The sequence below is a fragment of the Bos javanicus genome, chromosome 21 (genome assembly GCF_032452875.1).
Source record: "Bos javanicus breed banteng chromosome 21, ARS-OSU_banteng_1.0, whole genome shotgun sequence".
Lineage (NCBI taxonomy): Eukaryota > Metazoa > Chordata > Mammalia > Artiodactyla > Bovidae > Bos > Bos javanicus.
The window spans coordinates 1,877,194-1,895,324 of NC_083888.1; the positions used below are offsets into that span (position 1 = coordinate 1,877,194).

The 18,131-nt window shown below is 37.6% G+C and overlaps 1 protein-coding gene across 4 annotated transcripts in view; it reads right to left on the reverse strand.

Moving 5' to 3' along the window:
• Positions 1–18,131, reverse strand: part of UBE3A (ubiquitin protein ligase E3A) — a 96,399-nt gene that overhangs the window by 41,287 nt on the left and 36,981 nt on the right. For 2 of the 4 annotated variants that reach the window (XM_061394194.1, XM_061394196.1), the window contains one exon: positions 16,224–16,268. The exons of 1 other annotated variant lie outside the window; for it this stretch is intronic. In XM_061394194.1, coding sequence (XP_061250178.1) covers positions 16,224–16,268 — 45 coding nt within the window. Of the gene's footprint in view, positions 1–16,223; positions 16,269–17,777; positions 17,849–18,131 lie in introns of all 4 variants that reach the window. One more of the 4 variants, XM_061394195.1, reaches the window with a different exon arrangement.

The following is an 18,131-nucleotide window of genomic DNA, read 5'->3' on the forward strand; positions in this document are numbered from 1 at the left end:
AGCTAGAGAAGAGAGAATGAAGCAAGCTAAATGAAAAACTAATAGCCAAATGCTTCCCAAATCTGAGGAAGAAAACGGACATCTAATTTTAAGAGGCTCAAAGGACTCCAATTAGGATGAAGAGTCGGACACGACTGAGCGACTTCACTTTCACTTTTCACTTTCATGCATTGGAGAAGGAAATGGCAACCCACTCCAGTGTTCTTGCCTGGAGAATCCCAGAGACAGGGGAGCCTGATGGGTTGCCATCTATGGGGTCGCCCAGAGTCGGACACAACTGAAGCGACTTAGCAGCAGCAGCAAAGAGGCACATAGTAAGATGCAAAATAAAAAATAAAGAATCCTGAAAGCAACCAAACAGAAACAACTGGTCACACACAAGGAAGCTATCATAAGACTATAAATAGACTTATCAGCAGAAATCTTTGCAGGCCAGAAAGGAGTAGGATGACATATTCACAGTGCTGGAGATAAGTAACTTCCAACTAAAAACACTATTATTTGGCAAAACTGACTTTAAATGCAAAGGAGATATAAAGACCTTGTAGCATAAAAAAAAAAAGCTGAGCTAGTTCATCCCCATTAAACCTGCCTTACAAGAAATGCAAAAGGATACACAATAAAACAGCATCTGAAAATATAAAGCCTTCTGGTAAAGGTAAATTTATAGACAAACATAGAATCCTGTAATACTGCAATGGTGATGAGTATATCACTTTATATTCAGGTAGAGTTAAAACAGAGCAACATTAAAAAAAAAAAAAACTCAACTCTAAGGACTTCTCTGGCAGTCCAGTGGTTAGGAAACCACCTGACAAGACAGAGGACACAGATTCAACCCTGGTTAGGAAACTAAGATTCCAGCTGTTGCCAAGCAACTAAGTTCTTGTGCCGCCACTACTAAGCCCACGCATCACAACTAGAGAGTCCATGAACCACAACAAAAGATCCAACACGATGCAACAAACATTCTGAGTGCTGTAGCTAGCACTTGACACAGTCAAATAAATAAATAAGTATTTTTTTAAAACTCAGCTATATGTTAATGGATAGGAAATACAAAAAGGTGTGATTTATGTCATAACAAAAAGGAAAAACATATCAAGTTTTTGTATCCAACTGAAATAATTATTTGTTTAAAATACATCACTACTACTGAAAGATGTTATGTAATCACCGTGATGAACACAATGGTAAACACCAGCTTCCCCAGTGACTCAGTGGTAAAGAAGCTGCCTGTAATAGCAGCCACAGGAAACACAGGTTCAATCCCTGGGTGGGGAAGATCCCCTGGAGAAGGGAATGGCTACCCACTCCAGTATTCTTGCCTGGAAAATTCCATGCACAGAGGAGCCTGGCAGGCTACAGTCCATGGGGTCACAAAGAGTCAGACAGAATCAAAATGACTTAGCACACAAACACAAAGAAAATACTTATAAAAGACGCACAAAGAAAGGAATCAAAGCATGTCACTATAAGAAAAAAAAACACAAAGGAAGACATCTCACAGGAAAAAAGGGAAAAAATAATTATACGATATACAAAAAACAATTAGCATGATGGCAATAATAAATTCTTTCTTTCCTATCAGTACTTTAAATATTAATGAATTAAACTCCTAATCAAAAGATACAGAACAGCTAAATGGGTTACTAAGTTAAAAAAAAAAAAAAAAAAAAAAACCCAACCGTAGGGAAGAGAGTAAATTAGCCAAGACAGCATGTTCAGGCTCTCTTGCCCCAAGTTTTGTAAACAGTGAGTGCGCGGCAGCTGAGATCACTGATCGCACTATGCATGAGTGTCACGAGGCACTGCTTGGTCACAGGCTACTCTGTGCTGTTGGCACTTGTAAGCTCCACCTAGAAAGCGGCAGCATTACTGCTGCGTCACGGCTGTGCCCGTAGGACCAGCCACAAGAGGAGAGTATAGCAGTTCTGCTGCTACGGCTGCTGTGCCAGCCAGACAAGAATAAAGAATAAATGGGTCCGCAATTCCTATGGCTCCTTGAGTTTTCTTCCAGTTTCCCCACTTGTGCCTTGTCTACCATGGGTTCAATAAGCAGTGTGCACAGTGAGATACAATGACAACTGAAGTCAAGAACACTATCAGCAAGACACCAACTAAATGCTGTATACAAAAGAGTTACTTTACAGATACAAGGACATACATACACAAGTTGAAAGTGAAATAAAGAAAAAACATACTATGCAAGTGATAACTGAAAGAAGGCAGATAATATATGAGAAAATAAAGACCTATAAGTTAAAAACTGTCATTAAGAAACAACGGACATAACATGTAATTTTTAAAAAATGATCAATTCACCAGAAAGATACAACTAAAAATATACACGCAGAGCACTGAAATAAATTAAGGAAACATTGACTGATGGAAGGAAGAAACAGTAACAATTATAGTAGGACATTTTAGTACCTCACTTTCCATATATATATTTATATATATATCTACCTGACAAAATCATTTGGGAGACAAAGGACTTGAACACTATAATAGAACAAATGGACCTAACAATCAAATAAAAGACGTTGCACAAAACAACAGCAGAACCTCCAATTCCTCAATTGCACATGAGACGTTTTCCAGGAAAGAGCACATGCCACGCCACAAAACAATCTTAGCAAAATTTCAGAAAACGGTGATCATACTGTGTCCTTCCCAACTGCAACAGAATGAAATAAAAAATCACAATTAAAAGGAAAACTTGAAACTAGCCACTATGGAAATTAAACAACATAGTCTGAACAACCAATGGGTCAAAGAAGAAATCAGAAAGAAAAAAAAAAAATTACAGAATACCTTGAAAGAAACAACTATGAAATACAGCATACCAAAATGTATGGGACGAAGCAGAAGCATGGGAACTTCAGAGTGGTAAACACCCACATTAAAAAAGAGAAAAGACTTCAAATCAACAACCTAATTTTAGACCTCAAGTAACCAAAAAAACAAACTAATTCAAAGTTAGAAGGACAACAATGAAGATTACAAAGAAATGAAATAGAGCACAGACGAAGAGAAAAACTAACCAATGACAGTTGTTTGGGGGGAATTTCAAGAAAATCATCAAATCATTTGCTAAACCAAGAAAAAACTCAAATTTTCAAAATCAGATGAAAGAAGATAAATTATGATGATGCCACAAAAATAGAAAACGTCTTTAGAGACCACTAACAACAAGATACACCAATGAGCTGAATAACCTTAAAAGAAAATGAGTATATATTTCTACAAAAGTCCAGAACAAGATAGTTTCACTGGAGAATTCTACCAAAGATTTAAAGAATTAACACCAATCCTTCTCAAACTCGTCCCCAAAAATGAAGAGAAGGATACCCTTCCAAATTTACCTATGAGACCAGCATAATCCTGATGCCAAAATGAGAGACATATGAGACAAGAAAAATACACACCAATAACCCTGATGAATACGGATGCTGCTGCTGCTAAGTCGCTTCAGTCGTGTCCAACTCTGTGCGACCCCATAGATGGCAGCACACCAGGCTCCCCCGTCCCTGGGATTCTCCAGGCAAGAACACTGGAGTGGGTTGCCATTTCCTTCTCCAACGCATGAAAGTGAAAAGTGAAAGTGAAGTTGTTCAGTCTTGTCCGACTCTTCACGACCCCATGGACTGCAGCCTACCAGGCTCCTCAGTCCATGGGATTTTCCAGGCAAGAGTACTGGAGTGGGGTGCCACTGCAAAAATCAATAAATTACTAGGAAGTAAAATCTGACACTTTCAAGTTATACACCACCACCAGGTGGGATATATTCCTGGAATGTTAAGGATGTTTCATCGTATGAACATCAGTCAATGTCATATACCAAACTGCCAAAATGAAGGACAAAAATAACATGATCATCTCAACTGATGCAGAAAAGCATTTGACAAACACCCTTTCATAACAAAAAGTCAAACTAGACACAAAAGGAATTACCTCAACATAATAAGGGCCATATAAAAAGTCCACAGTCAGTATCATGCCCAATGGTGAAAAACTAACAGCTTTCCCTCTAAGATCACCAACAAGGCAAGGATGCCTGCTCTCATCATTTGTTTTCAACACAGGATTCCTGGCAATCCTAGTCAGTGCATTCAGATAAGTAAAACCAAAGAAAGCATCCAAATAGGAAAGGAAGAAACAAAATTATCTCTGCCCACAGGAAACCATAAAGATCGCACACACACACGCACACACACACACACACACACACACAAACTGTTAGAACTAATAAATGAATTTGGTAAAGTTGCAGGATGCAAAAATCAGTTTTGTTTCTATGAACTAACAATGAACAACTTGAAAAGGAAATTAAGAGAATATTCCCCTCCATACCAGCATCAAAAATAAAATTCTTATGGACAGACTTACTGAAGGAGGCCAAAGACTAGTACACTGAAAATGACAATACACTGCTGAAAGAAACTAAAGACACAAACAAGTATCCTGTGTTCATCAACTGCAAAACTGAAGTGCTATTAAAAGGTCCATACTACCCAAAGAAATCTAAAGATTCAATTCAATCCCTATCAAAATCCCAATGATATTTTCTCAGAAATGGGAAAAAACAATCCTAAAATTCATATGGAATCTCAAAGTATGCCAAGTAGCAAAAATAATCTTGAGAAAGAAAACAATGCGAGAGGCTTCCAATTCCTGATTTCAAAACATCTTTACAAAGCTACAGTAACCACAACAGCATGGTACTGGTATAAAGACAAGACATACAAACCAATGGAACATAACAGAGAATCCAGAAATAAACCCTTAAAACCTAACAGTCAAATGATCTTCAACAAAGGTACCAAAGGTATACAATGTGGAAAGAACAGTCTCTTCAAGTGCTGCTGGGAAAACTGAATATCCCCACACAAAGAATGAAGCTGGACCCTTAGTTTATACAATACAATATACAAGTTAGCTAAAAATGGATCAACCTAAATATACAAGCTGAAACTACAAAACTCCTAGAAGAAAACATAAGGGAATGGTTAAAGGACATGAGATTTGGACAATGAATTCTTTGGTATGACACCAAAAGTACAGGCAACAAAGGCAAAAATAGCCAAATGGGGCTATATCAAACTTAAAACTACATATCAAATTTATGTAACCTTGCTAAGAAATGTAGGTCTTTTGGAATTTACTGACTATGGGCTTTCAGGACACTGTTTTCCTGACTTCCTTTCTCTCTGGCTGTTCTTCAGATGCTTCCCTTCCTCTAGAAATGCTTATACTCCCCAGGGACAAGCCATTAGACATTTTCTCTTTTGTATTTCTCTTTGGAGATTTTCATCTTTCAAGGCTTTAGCAATACCTGATTACTTCCAAATGTCTTCTTCAGTATATTTCAAACTCTGCCTGAGAAAACAGAACTATTATTTCAGATCTTATGGCTATTTTTTATGGGCTCTTTCTTCAGGGAACTGTTTAAGGGGTGGGGGGTAGAAGGAACCCAGAAGATTTTTAACATCACAGGGACTCAGGAGGTATGGCAATATAAAAAGAGGCAATTTAGCCAAGATGAATTGCAAAGGATGACTGGGGAACAGATGACAAAGAGGGTAGGAAGACTGTTTCAGATAAGAGAGAAATGAGTGAGTGAAGGCAGAAGAGTCTGAGAACAAGGTCTTAAGACCACTGGATGCAGTTCAGTAGCATAAAGTTCAAGGAAGGACTCAAAGACTAAGCAAAGGCAGGGAGAGGCCAGATTATGGGAGAATTTTTAAGACATGATAAGGAATTCAGATTTTAGCCAGCAGAGGAGTAATCTAACAAAGGTCAGTAACTTTCTTCCCATAAAAATACATATATACTTCATCTGGCAAGAAGTTTCAGAATATTCACACACTTTTCATAAACCACTAGATAAGAACATCTGCAGCAGGAGTCATTAAAGGGTTTTAAGTAAGTCAATGACTAAGTCAAATCTGCCTTTATGATAATTCCATGCTGTAAACTGGGACCAAAATTGGCAAAACTGGAGGCAGGCAATCTAGTTGGGTAATGACTACTATTAGAGACCAAAGAGTGAAGAAGTAGCAGGAAAGAAAAGGAAACTGATGGAAGAAACATTTAAAAGATGTATATGCAGAGGTAATGAATAGAAAAAGCTGAATACACAGGTTTTCTGGGAGGGGCACCTGAGTAAAAGGTACTGTTACGAGCTGAAATAACAAAAACAATAAAAATTCATTAACATAGTGAGTGGTTTTTGCCCACTATGGCCTTTAATCCTCACAAAGTATTCTAGGAGAAGGACTGTAAATTATTCCCACTAACAATTCTTAAAATCTTTTAAGGACATGTACAATATAATAAAACGCAAATTCACACTGATCCCAAAAACTGCTTCGCTGGAGTACTTCAACAAAATAACAGGGCTGTGCTCACTCTGCCTTCTGAGAAGACTCAGTCAGAGGCATTCATCCCTACTATGAACCAGAAGCATATCTCCTTCTATTTAAAGATTCAGCTTAGTATCATTTCAGGATCATGACTGCTGCTCCCACAGTAACCTGTACCTATTTTCAGTACACTTTATAATAAGTGCCTATTAATTACATGGTAAGCTCCCTGAGACACACAATTTGACCATTTATCTACAGTTACGTTCTCAGAACCTAGCAAATTTCAGAAATTCAGTGAGGATTCTTCATTTCCTCTCCTGATACTGTCTAGAAAGCAGTGTCAATTAACTATTTTTTTCTAGTACTTAACCACGAAGGGAGGCAGGTATCAGGATACCTCCCAGTTCCTTAGGCGTATCAGAGGCACACAAAGGTGCATGCAAAGGCTCAATCTGGACAGCAAGAACATGGTGTCAGAACCCAGGAGGGAATCCTGGAAACAGAAGAGCCACCTTTATTTTGTATCTTTTACTTCAGAATGTACTTCAAGACATTATTTAATCCAAAAATATTTTTAAACACATATAAGTATATTTAATTTGGAGTTGTATATAAATATTTTCTTCCACTCCACAGACAAAAGAGCATCTAAGCTACATCTCAACTTCTGATTTCTGGTTCCACAAGCTAGAAAGTAATTACTCCAATCCAGTAATAAAAAGATGAAGAGACGAAAGGACTCCACAACTCTTCTTGGATTCCTAAATGACGGAGGAGCATAACGCCAAATGTCCCTAATACTGAGAGACAGGCAAATACAGGGAGTCATAGTTTACTGAAGCAGAGATCCACAAGTAGGAACCTGTGACAGGACAGAAAAACCTTAACTGTAATTGACAAACTCCTACAGGCTCGGCCTTAAGAAAATCTGGACTTAAAAACTCCATAGAGGGAGGGGCCAGTCATAGGGGAGCCCCCAGAATTTTTATGAGAATTACCCCAAGGAGCTTGAGCAGGTTCTCAGAGCCAGTACTGAGGAAACTCCTCTCATGCTTCTAGCAGGGGGGGCAGAGAAAGGAACCATTTCAAGATATACCAGTGCCCTCCTGAGAGTCCCTGGGACTGCAAGGAGATCCAACCAGTCCATTCTAAACAAGATCGGTCCTGGGTGTTCTTTGGAAGGAATGATGTTAAACCTGAAACTCCAGTATTTTGGCCACCTCATGCGAAGAGTTGACTCACTGGAAAAGACTCTGATGCTGGGAGGGATTGGGGGCAGGAGGAGAAGGGGACAACGGAGGATGAGATGGCTGGATGGCATCACCAACTCGATAGACGTGGATTTGAGTTGGTGATGGACAGGGAGGCCTGGCGTGCTGCAATTCACGGGGTCGCACAGAGTCGGACACGACTGAGTGACTGAACTGAACTGAACTGAAGTGAAGCGCCCTCTCTTCTTACCAAGGCCTGTCCTCAGGCAAAAATACTTTATCCTGATGGGATATTATCAAATGCTTTCTTTCCGCTTACATCTTACTATCACATTACTGATGGCCTATTACAGCAATTCCGTTTACCTGGGAAATCATGCCAGCTATCAAGAAAAAATTACAAGGCATACTAAAAGGCAAAAAACACTATTTGCAACCACAGAGCAAGCTTAAGAATTAGAAATGGCAGAGATGTTGGAACTATCATACCAGGAATTTAAACTAACTAAGAGCTAGTTAATATATAATTTACTAAGCTTTAATGAATAAAGCAGGGCGTCTCTGGTGGCTCAGACGGTAAAGAATCTGCCTGCAATGCAGAATACGCAGCTTCAATCCCTGAGTGGGGAAGATCCCCTGGAGAAGGGAACAGCAATCCACTCCAGTGTTCTTGCCTGGAGAATTACATGGACAGGAGCCTGGCAGGCTACAGTTCATGGGAGTCACAAAGAATTGGACCCAACTGATTGACTGACTGACACACAAGTTGGATTATCACAGGACTGCAGGCTTGGTAATTCACCATATCAGTAAGACTAAAAAGGAAAAACCATATGATCTTTTCAGTGAATAAGGTAGACAGCATGTAAATGTAAGCAGAGATGGATATCCTAAGAAATAACCAAAACAAACAAACCTAGAGATCAAAAACACTGTAACAGAATTTTTAAATGTCTTCTGAGGGCTTAATAGTAGACTCGAAACAACTAAGAAAAGAATCTCTGAACTTAGATATTATCATCAGAATCTTTGAAAATTGAAAAGCAAGGAGAACAAAGACTAACAATTGTGGGACACTATAAAAAGTGTAACACACACATAATGGGAATACTAGAAAAAGAAGAAAGGACCATCAGAAATATCTGAAACAATCACTGAGAAATGTCCTTAAATTACTATCAGATACCAAGCTATAGATCCAGGAAGCTCAAAAAACACCAACCAGGAGAAATTCCCGCTCTAAAACCCTACACTTAGTGATATCATTTTCAAACTACAGATAATCAAAGATAAAGAAAAAAAATCTGAAAGAAGCCAGAGGAGGAAAATTCCTTACCTACAAAATATCAAACATAGGAATTACATCTGACTTTTCCTCAGAAACCATGAAAGGAGAGTGAAATGAAATACATTAAGTACTAAGGGGGATGGGGGCAATGGAGAAAGAAAAAAATACCAACCTAGAATTCTATACCCTGTGAAATTCTTCTGTAAGAGTGAGGCAGAAATAAAGACTCTGACAAATAAAACTTGAGGGAATTTGTTGTCAGCACACCTGCCTTCCAAGAATGTTAGAAGAAATTCTCTAAAGAGAAGGAAAATGATACAGATTGGAACCTCAAATTTACATAAAGGATGAGTACTGATAAAGAAATAAGTGAAAAGTATACAGATTGGGACCTCAGATTTACATAAAGAAGGACAAGCACTGATAAATAAGTGAAAAGTAAAAGAAAACCTTTTATTTTTCTTAATCTTAACTAATCTAAGACATACAAGTTGTTTAAAATAATATCAACTATGTACTTGGTTTATGATACTTATGTGTACATATGTGTGTGTGTATCTACTCATGTATGTGTATACGTTGTTGTTGTTTAGTCACAAAGTTGTATCTGACCCTTTTGCAACCCCATGGACTGAAGTATGCCAGGATCCTCTGTCCATGGGATTTCCCAGGCAAGAATACTGGAAGGGGTTGCCATTTCCTTCTCTAGGGCATCTTCCTGACTAAGGGATCGAACCTATGTCTTCTGCACTGAAAGGTGGATTCTTCACCACTGATTGTCAGAGTGGATCAAAAAACAAGACCCAATTATGCATTATCTGTACTTTATATATAAAGACACATATAAATTAAATAGGAAAAATATATACCATGCTAACAATAATCAAAAGAAAGCAAGAGTAGCTACATTAATTTCAGCCAGAGCAGACTCCAAAGAAAAGCTATCAGGGTCACACCTCCTAGAATAAAGAATAATGGAAATGAAAACAAAAATAAACAAATGGGACCTAATTTAAAGTTTTGGCACAGCAAAGGAAACCACAAACAAGATGAAAAGACAACCTTCAGAACAGGAGAAAATAACTGCAAATGAAATAACTGACAAAGGATTAATCTCCAAAATATACAAGCAGTTCATGTAGCTCAATAGCAGAAAAACAAATAACCCAAATCAAAAAATGCGCAGATCTAAATAGACACTTTTCCAAAGAAGGTGAACAGATGGCCAATAAACACATGAAAAAATGTTCAACATCACTCATTATCTAGAGTAATGCAAATCAAAACTACAAGGAGGTTATCACCTCACAGCGGTTGGAATGGCCATCTTCAAACAATCAACGCTGGAGAGGCTGTGGAGAAAAGGGAACACTTGCACAATTAGTAGGAATGTAAATTGATACAGCTACTATGAAGAATAGGATTTCTTAATAAACTAGGAATAAAACTACCATATGATTCAGCAACCCCACTACTGCACATATACCCTGAAAAAACCATAATTAAAAAAGATCCATGTACGCCAATGTTCATTCCAACAGCATTTATAATAGGTAGTACACGGAAGAAATCTAGATGTCCGTGTTATCAACAGATGAATGGATAAAGAAGTTGTGGTACATATACAATAGAATATTACTCAAATATAAAAAGGAACGAATTTTAGTCAGTTATAGTGAAGTGGATGAACCTAGAACCTGTTATACAGAGTAAAGTCATTAAGAGAAAGTCAAATATATATTAAGTCATTAAGAGAAAAACAAATATATATTAAAGCATATATATGAAATCTAGAAATATGTTATTAATGAACCTATTTGCAGGGCAGGAATGGAGATGCAGATCTGTGGACACAGCAGGGGGGAGAGGGCAGGACAAACAGAGTAGCACTGAAACATACATACTGCCACATGTAAGAGAGAGCTAGTGGGAAGTTGCTGTGTAACACAGCGAGCTCAACTCCATGCTGCTCTGTGACAACTCAGAGGGGTGGGATGGGGTGGGACTGGGGAGGTTCAAGAGGGAGGGGACTCACATATACTTAACCACTGATTCACCTTGTATGGCAGAAACCAATACAACAATGTAAACCAGTTATCTTCCAATTAAAAATAAAACAAAGTAAGTTATCAGGGCTAAAAGGGGGCATTACACAAGGAGAAATGGGTCAGTTTTCCATGATAATATCGCAATCCTTAATGTGTATGCACCGCACAGCAGAGCATCAATTAACTTCAGGCAAAAAATGATAGAACTACAAAGAAAACTAGAGCAATCTACTACTATAGTCGGAGACTTCAATACCTATCTATCAGGAATGGGCAGATGGAGCAGGCAGAAAATCATTAAGGGCACAGATGGACTCAAGAGCACCATCAATCAACTGGATACAACTGACATCTCTTGAATATTTCATCCAACAACAGCAGATTACACATTCTTCTCAAACTCACATGGAACAGACCACATTCTGGGCCAAAAAACACACCATAACACATTTAAAGAACATTAGACTTCCATCCTGGTATTAAATGAGCCAGACAATAAAGAAATTAATATGAAACCAGTCAAATGATATTAAATCCCATGAAGATAAATACAGCATGGGAAAAGGAATAGGGAAGACAGAACATGATCATTCTTTGAAGAAAGTTGGTCAAGGAAGGACTCTCTGATAAGGATCATTTGAGAGCTATAAAGCAAAGGAGAAAGGAAGCCATGTGGTTATCAGAGAGAAGGATCACAGAAAACAGGCACACATCTTAAGAACACCAAATCATTAAGGGCAAGAGCATTAAGCAAGTGAGGATAAAAATGGGCAAAAGAAAATACAAAGGTCACAAAAGTGAAAGGAAGCACAGAGCCTTGTAGATCCTTGGACTTTACTCTGAGGGAGAGACCTCTGAAAAGTTTTGAGCATAAGTAACAGGGTTTAATAACTTCAATCTTTGATCCAATAACAATTAGCTATTTCAATTTACATTATGGTTGGTATACTATGTGCTGAGTTGCTCAGTGGTGTCCAACTCTTTGTGACTCCATGGACTAGAGCCTGCCAGGCTCCTCTGTCCATGGGGATTCTCCAGACAAGAATACGAGTGGGTTGTCATGCCCTCCTCCAGGGGATCCTCCCAACTCAGGTCTCCTGTATTACAGGCAGATTTTTTACTGTCTGAGCCTCCAGGGAAGCCCAAGAATACTGGAGTGGGTAGCCAATCCCTTTTCCAGGGGAACTTCCTAACCCAGGAAATCAAACCAGGGTCTCCTGCATTGAAGGTGGATTCTTTACCAGCTGAGCTACCAGGGAAGCCCTATGAAGAAATCTTATCTATAGATAATAGATAATAATGGCCTGAGGACTATGGCCTGAGGACTAAGACCTTGGTCATGCCAACATTTAGAAAAAAAAATAGCATTTGCAAATACTGAACCATAAATCACTTGATACACTTACCCTTGGTTCCCTTTACAGTCTTAATTATATACCTAAAAACATAGCCGAAGTGTTAGAGATAAGGTTGTGGAGTAACTACCAAAGACAAGAAATCTGAAATTACTAAAACTGCTTTGAAATCATTAAGAAAATTAAAGAGTCTAAATTAGTATGTAAAAAAAGACTACTATATGGTATGTAGAATTTAAACAAAATCCAAGTATATTATATAATCGAATAAAAAGATCTGGGTTATTGTGTCAGTTCTATTTCGAGGCTAAACTATAAATTAGCATGCAGCTGTTAAAAACTATGTTTTTCTGTGCTCTAGGAAATGGGTGACACTAAGAATTTCTAAAACCATGCATATTCTTTAATTTTATATAATTATTTAAAATGTACTCGAGGTGTTCCCTAAAGGATATCAAATGCAAATATATCTCAAAGTGGTAAAAAGAATCACGCTTTAATAAATATAAGATGTTGCCATTAATAACACACACTAGTTAATTCTTAGATAAAAACAAGAATTCTTCATCGCCTATTTTGTAAATCAAGACACATAAGCTTAAGGTAGAAGAAATCTTACTAAACTACTGCCTAGTTATGGTTTCTACAGTTATAGAAATTTGAGAAACTGTGGCAGACATGAAAACTTAGAACTATAGTCTCACCATTATGGCCAGAAGCTTAGAAATCTTTGTTAGTTCTAATTTCCAGTTACTCCACCTTACAATGGGCAACAGCAATGATACCTTGCTAAACTCAACCAGAACTTAACACCAGAGTCTCATCTGGAACCTCATGATAAACATCCTACCACACCTCACATTCTTGCCATACTACAAAACACAAGCCTCATCTTTCCTTTTCATTCTTTACTCTTGATGCATCCATCTAACCTCTTCCATCAAGATCGCCAGAAACACATTCATATCTTCAATTGCTTTATATAATGTTTTCTCAATCTTTTAGCTTTCACTGAAACCTAACTTGCCCCCAAATGCATTTCTTATAATTCTTTTAAGTGACGTTTCCACAGACAACTCAAATCCCTAAATGTACTGTTATCCTTCTTATTCACTGTATTAAAAACAATGCCCACCCCCCATTTGAAAGAAAAAAAAAAAAGCACAACACAAACACAACTTATACTTAGAAACTTTCTGGTAAATTGCACTAATATACTAAAGCCTCTATTTTGCCCCAGTTATATCAATGGCATTGTGACTTCAATGCCTGTATGCATGATCTATCCCAACCCTCAAGCCCCCAAAATACTTGACTTTCTTAACTTGAGGGTCCCTCATCTCCTCTCAGTTTCAGCCAATCACTACCTTAGGCTCTGATCATCATCATCTATGCTTGTAAGAGTTTCACTTAAACTGAAACTATCTTTGACCCATCATGCGTTCTATAACCAACCCAACATCTTCATCTGGCACCACAACCTTTCCAACAGATGACATGTAAATTCAACTACTCCAATGTTAACACTCTACACACATGCCACTCCCATCTGTTCTAACAGCCAATGGTGAAATACCATGCATCTTTTTCTGGCTACTACAGAAAAGTCGTCTAACTGCAAGTATGGATAAGTTAATCTTAGCTGGGTACCCTGTTAGCATGAGACTCTCAATATCTGGTCCACTTCACCCATTTTCCCCAAGAACTTTCCAAGTTTTCAGCCTTTTCAAATCCCCTAACCAAACTCTTGAGTTCTACAAAAACTACTTTAAAATGTTTCTTAAAAAGTTACATGGTCAAAAAACTATAAAGAGAAATACCCGTGCTCCCATTAGGATGGCATATAGTGAAGGAAAAAAAAAAAATTACAAATGTTGAGAATGTATGGAATTATAACCTTTGTGCATTATGTGGTCAAACTGTTAAAGTGGTACAGCCACTCTAGAAAACAGTATGAAGGTTCCTTGTGCAAAAAATTAAAAATAGGACTATCATATGATCCAGCAATCTGACTTCTGGGCATATACCCAAAGAAATAAAAGCAGGGTCTCGAAGAGGTATTCTTACACTGCAGCATTATTCACAATAGCTAAAACAAAAGCAACCGGTGTCCATCAGCAGATACATGGATAAACGAAATGTTACATACATACAACAGATTATTCAGTTCCTAAAAGGGAAGAAAATTCTGACATACACTACAACATGGATGAACCTTGATATCATGCGATGTAAGTAAAATAAGCCAATCACAAAAAGACAAATACTGTGGGCACTCAGAGTATACGAGGTATTGTTGTCCAAATCAAAGAAAGTAGAATGGTGATTGCCAGGGTCTGGGGAGAAGAGTGAATGGGGAGTGATTTTTTTTAACTGACAACAGTTTCAGTTTTGCAAGATGAAAAGAGTTACAGAGATGATGGTGGCAATCATTGCACAACAATATAGATGTAACTAATTACCACTAAATTGGACATTTTATAATGTGTATTTTACCACACAAAAAAATTTTAAGTTACATGGACACATATGTTTGAAAAATACATTTTATAATCCCTTCTTGGAGATGCACAATGTATATCATTCTAAAGGATTTTTCACAATTTTCAGGTTTAAGTCTATATGTCCCAAGCTTAATCAACAATGAAACCACTTCTTCCAGAAGCACACAGTGTTGTAGCTGACCTAATTTACTAAGAAAATTGACAGTTTAGGCACAGTGGCTTTGACTTCCCCATTCTTACCTACCAATACATTTAATATTACATATTCATCCTTGGAGAAGAAAATGGCAACCCACTCCAGTGTTCTTGCCTGGAGAATCCCAGGGATAGAGGAGCCTGGTGGGCTGCTGTCTATGGGGTCACGCAGAGTCAGACACAACGGAACTGACTCAGCAGCAGCAGCAGCACCAGCACTCATCCTTACCTCCCTCTTCTACATTCATACGGGTCTTTGCTCTTATTCAAGAGAAATCCCTATACCTATATTTTTAATTCCAACCTTTATTACCTTAAAGCCCTGCTTCAATAATCACCATCTCTAGTTATTTTAAACTTCTTATATTTTCACAACTAATCACTGAAGTCTTAACTACTTCACTTTCTAAATACTTTTCTTTAAACCAGAAAAGTTTATCTTGAATTCCTAATATACTGCTGCCCTTATTTAGGCTTTCATTGACTAAATTTTGGTCTTCCTACCATATGATTTCTCTTCAATCCTGTTTCCTTGCCAGCAAAGTTACTAAAAATATATATATCTAACAAGGTTACCCTACTTAGCAAATTCTTTACTGACTCCCAAATACCTATGAGAGACAGGCCAAGGCCGTTCCCAAAGCATGCAAGCACCTAGTCCTTTTTATCCAGTCTCATCTCCTTTAACTTTCCACCTTTCGGTTAGTCTATAATCTAAAAATCCTCAACTGCCTACTGCTTCTTACGTTTACTCTGTGGCTTTGTAAGTGCTCATGTTTCTGCCTAGCATGTGCTAGCTAACTCCCAGTCTCACTTCAAGACTTAACTTAGCCTTCCCTGATCACCCCTGTTTTCTGCCATGTGGATTAGGTCCCTATTGCATCAAGGTACCTGAGTACACTGGTACTTCTTTATGTTCATGTTCCATCCTGGGATCCTTCTACCACCATAAATGAAATGATGTGCTTCCAGGTCTTTCACACTAACAGACTAAAACTTCTAGGGGAGCAAAAATATGTAAGAATCCAGGGGTATGCAATTATCTGTCTAGAAGTAGAAATCTAGTAATATGTTACCAAGATTTAGAGGTATTTATTTGGTAGGGAAAATGAGACATGTGTATTCCTATCTTCCAATTTACTTTCTAAAGTATTACTCTCTTTAACTGGAAATTGTTTTCAAAAAATGTGATACCATTTAAAGCAATCTAGAGCAACTTAGACACCACAGCCTCAACCAAGTTACACTTACATTCGGCTAGCTTCAATGTCGTCAGATTGAGGTTCTCCTGATGATCTGTAAAATGCAATTGAGAAAAGTTAAGCAAAATATTCCATATTTCAAAAAAGGAGCAAACATTTTATTTTGGAAGACAAATTTGAAACCAAGATTTAATGGGTTAACAATTTTAAAAGTTCAACATGAGAAAAAAGTGATCCGATCAGATTGCCATACAACACATTTATCATAAGGGCTAGACTAATAAAAACTCAGTTCATTTTTTTAAGGAAAGGAAACTAAACACTATTTAGGTACCAACATACAAACCAATGCAACAAATCATAATTATTTACAAAGTCAAATATTTATAATAAAAACATACAACTATGAAACCGTCTACAGCCAAGTATCAGTTATTCACAATATCAAAGGTATGCACTGGTATTCGTGATCCCAAACTTTAGATAAAGTATCAGCAAACTACTGCCTGGGATGACAAACTAAGGCCTGGGTCAGCCGCCTATTTTTATAAGCTTGTTCTGGCACAGAGGCATGCTCATTCATTTACATACTGTCTATGGCTGCTTTTATAATACAAGAGCAGAGCTGAGAAACTTACAGACACGTGGCCCACAAAGCCTAAAATATTTATTACCTGGCCCTTTAAAAAAAAAGTCTGCCAATCTCTGCTGTAGATAATACAAATTTAAACCTAATAGCCTCATGAATTTTGAGACACTGAAGTCTGATTTACCATTCTGATCAAGATTACCTTATTTCAACGAAAGTAGCTTTCCCTGAAAATACACTGGCAGCATGTGTACCTGTCAATTGTATTCCAGGGCATTAAAAATCTTGCTGTGGATAACAATGAATGACTTCAGCTATAAACAGTTGCCAGTTTTTTTCTACTTTTTCAATATACTGCTGCTATTTTAAGTAGAAATATTCAAAATTCTAAGACAGTAAGAAATCTTTTATTTTCATTCTGGGGCATGAACCAATTCTGCCTACCCTACCCAACATGTTAAAAAAAATAAATTCCTATTATTCTATTCACTTTTATAACCAGCATCAGTCAACATATATTAAGGTGAATCAGCATAATACTGATTTCAACACTTTAAATTCACAGAATAGGTAAAATATTTTTTAGAGGTCAAAAGCTAAATTTTCAAACTGATATTACAAGGACTTGATTTGTAAATTTATCACTGACTTGAGACTTCAAATTCCAAACAACTTTTAACAAAAGAATCTTAAACTCAGAGCCACCAGAAAAGAAAAAATCTGTTTCCCGTATTTCTCAGTTTTAAAAAACTCACTTCTTTATCACTTTCAAAATTATCCCTCATTGCAGTGGTCCAAGGGAAAGAATGCAAAAAAATGTAGGAGTCCAGCAGCTCAAATATTTATTTTAGATCTTCTTTGCAGTATATTCACATTTTCAATTATGCACAAAATGATATCAGAACTAAAACCTGGGGCATGCTGGAGGTGGCAGTGACTTGGCAGTGACACAAATGCAAAAATTTCACTCCACCCTCTCCCCCAGGGAGCAAACAAATCACCTTTGTGACACACCTGGTTTCCACCAGCCTTGTGGGTAAGTACCCCAAGATTGCTTCCAAACTTGTATCTCTCAGACAGAAGAGCTAAAAAGTGATGATAACCCCATGTACCAGCTGACTCATTTTTGAAAGTGCGACCGACCCTCCAGCATCAGATGTCATACTGTAAGGAGGCAGAGCAGGCTTGCAAAACAAAAAATAAACCTGCTGGCTCTAAGGGAAGAGAGGCAGATTAGAAGCTTTTAAACACGTAGGCGGCAAAATTTTCAAAATTAACAGGGAAAGAGAGAGGGAGAAAAACTGAGGACACATTGACAGGGAAATTAAACTACTACTGCAAAAAGGTAAGATGCAAGCAAGAGGGAAC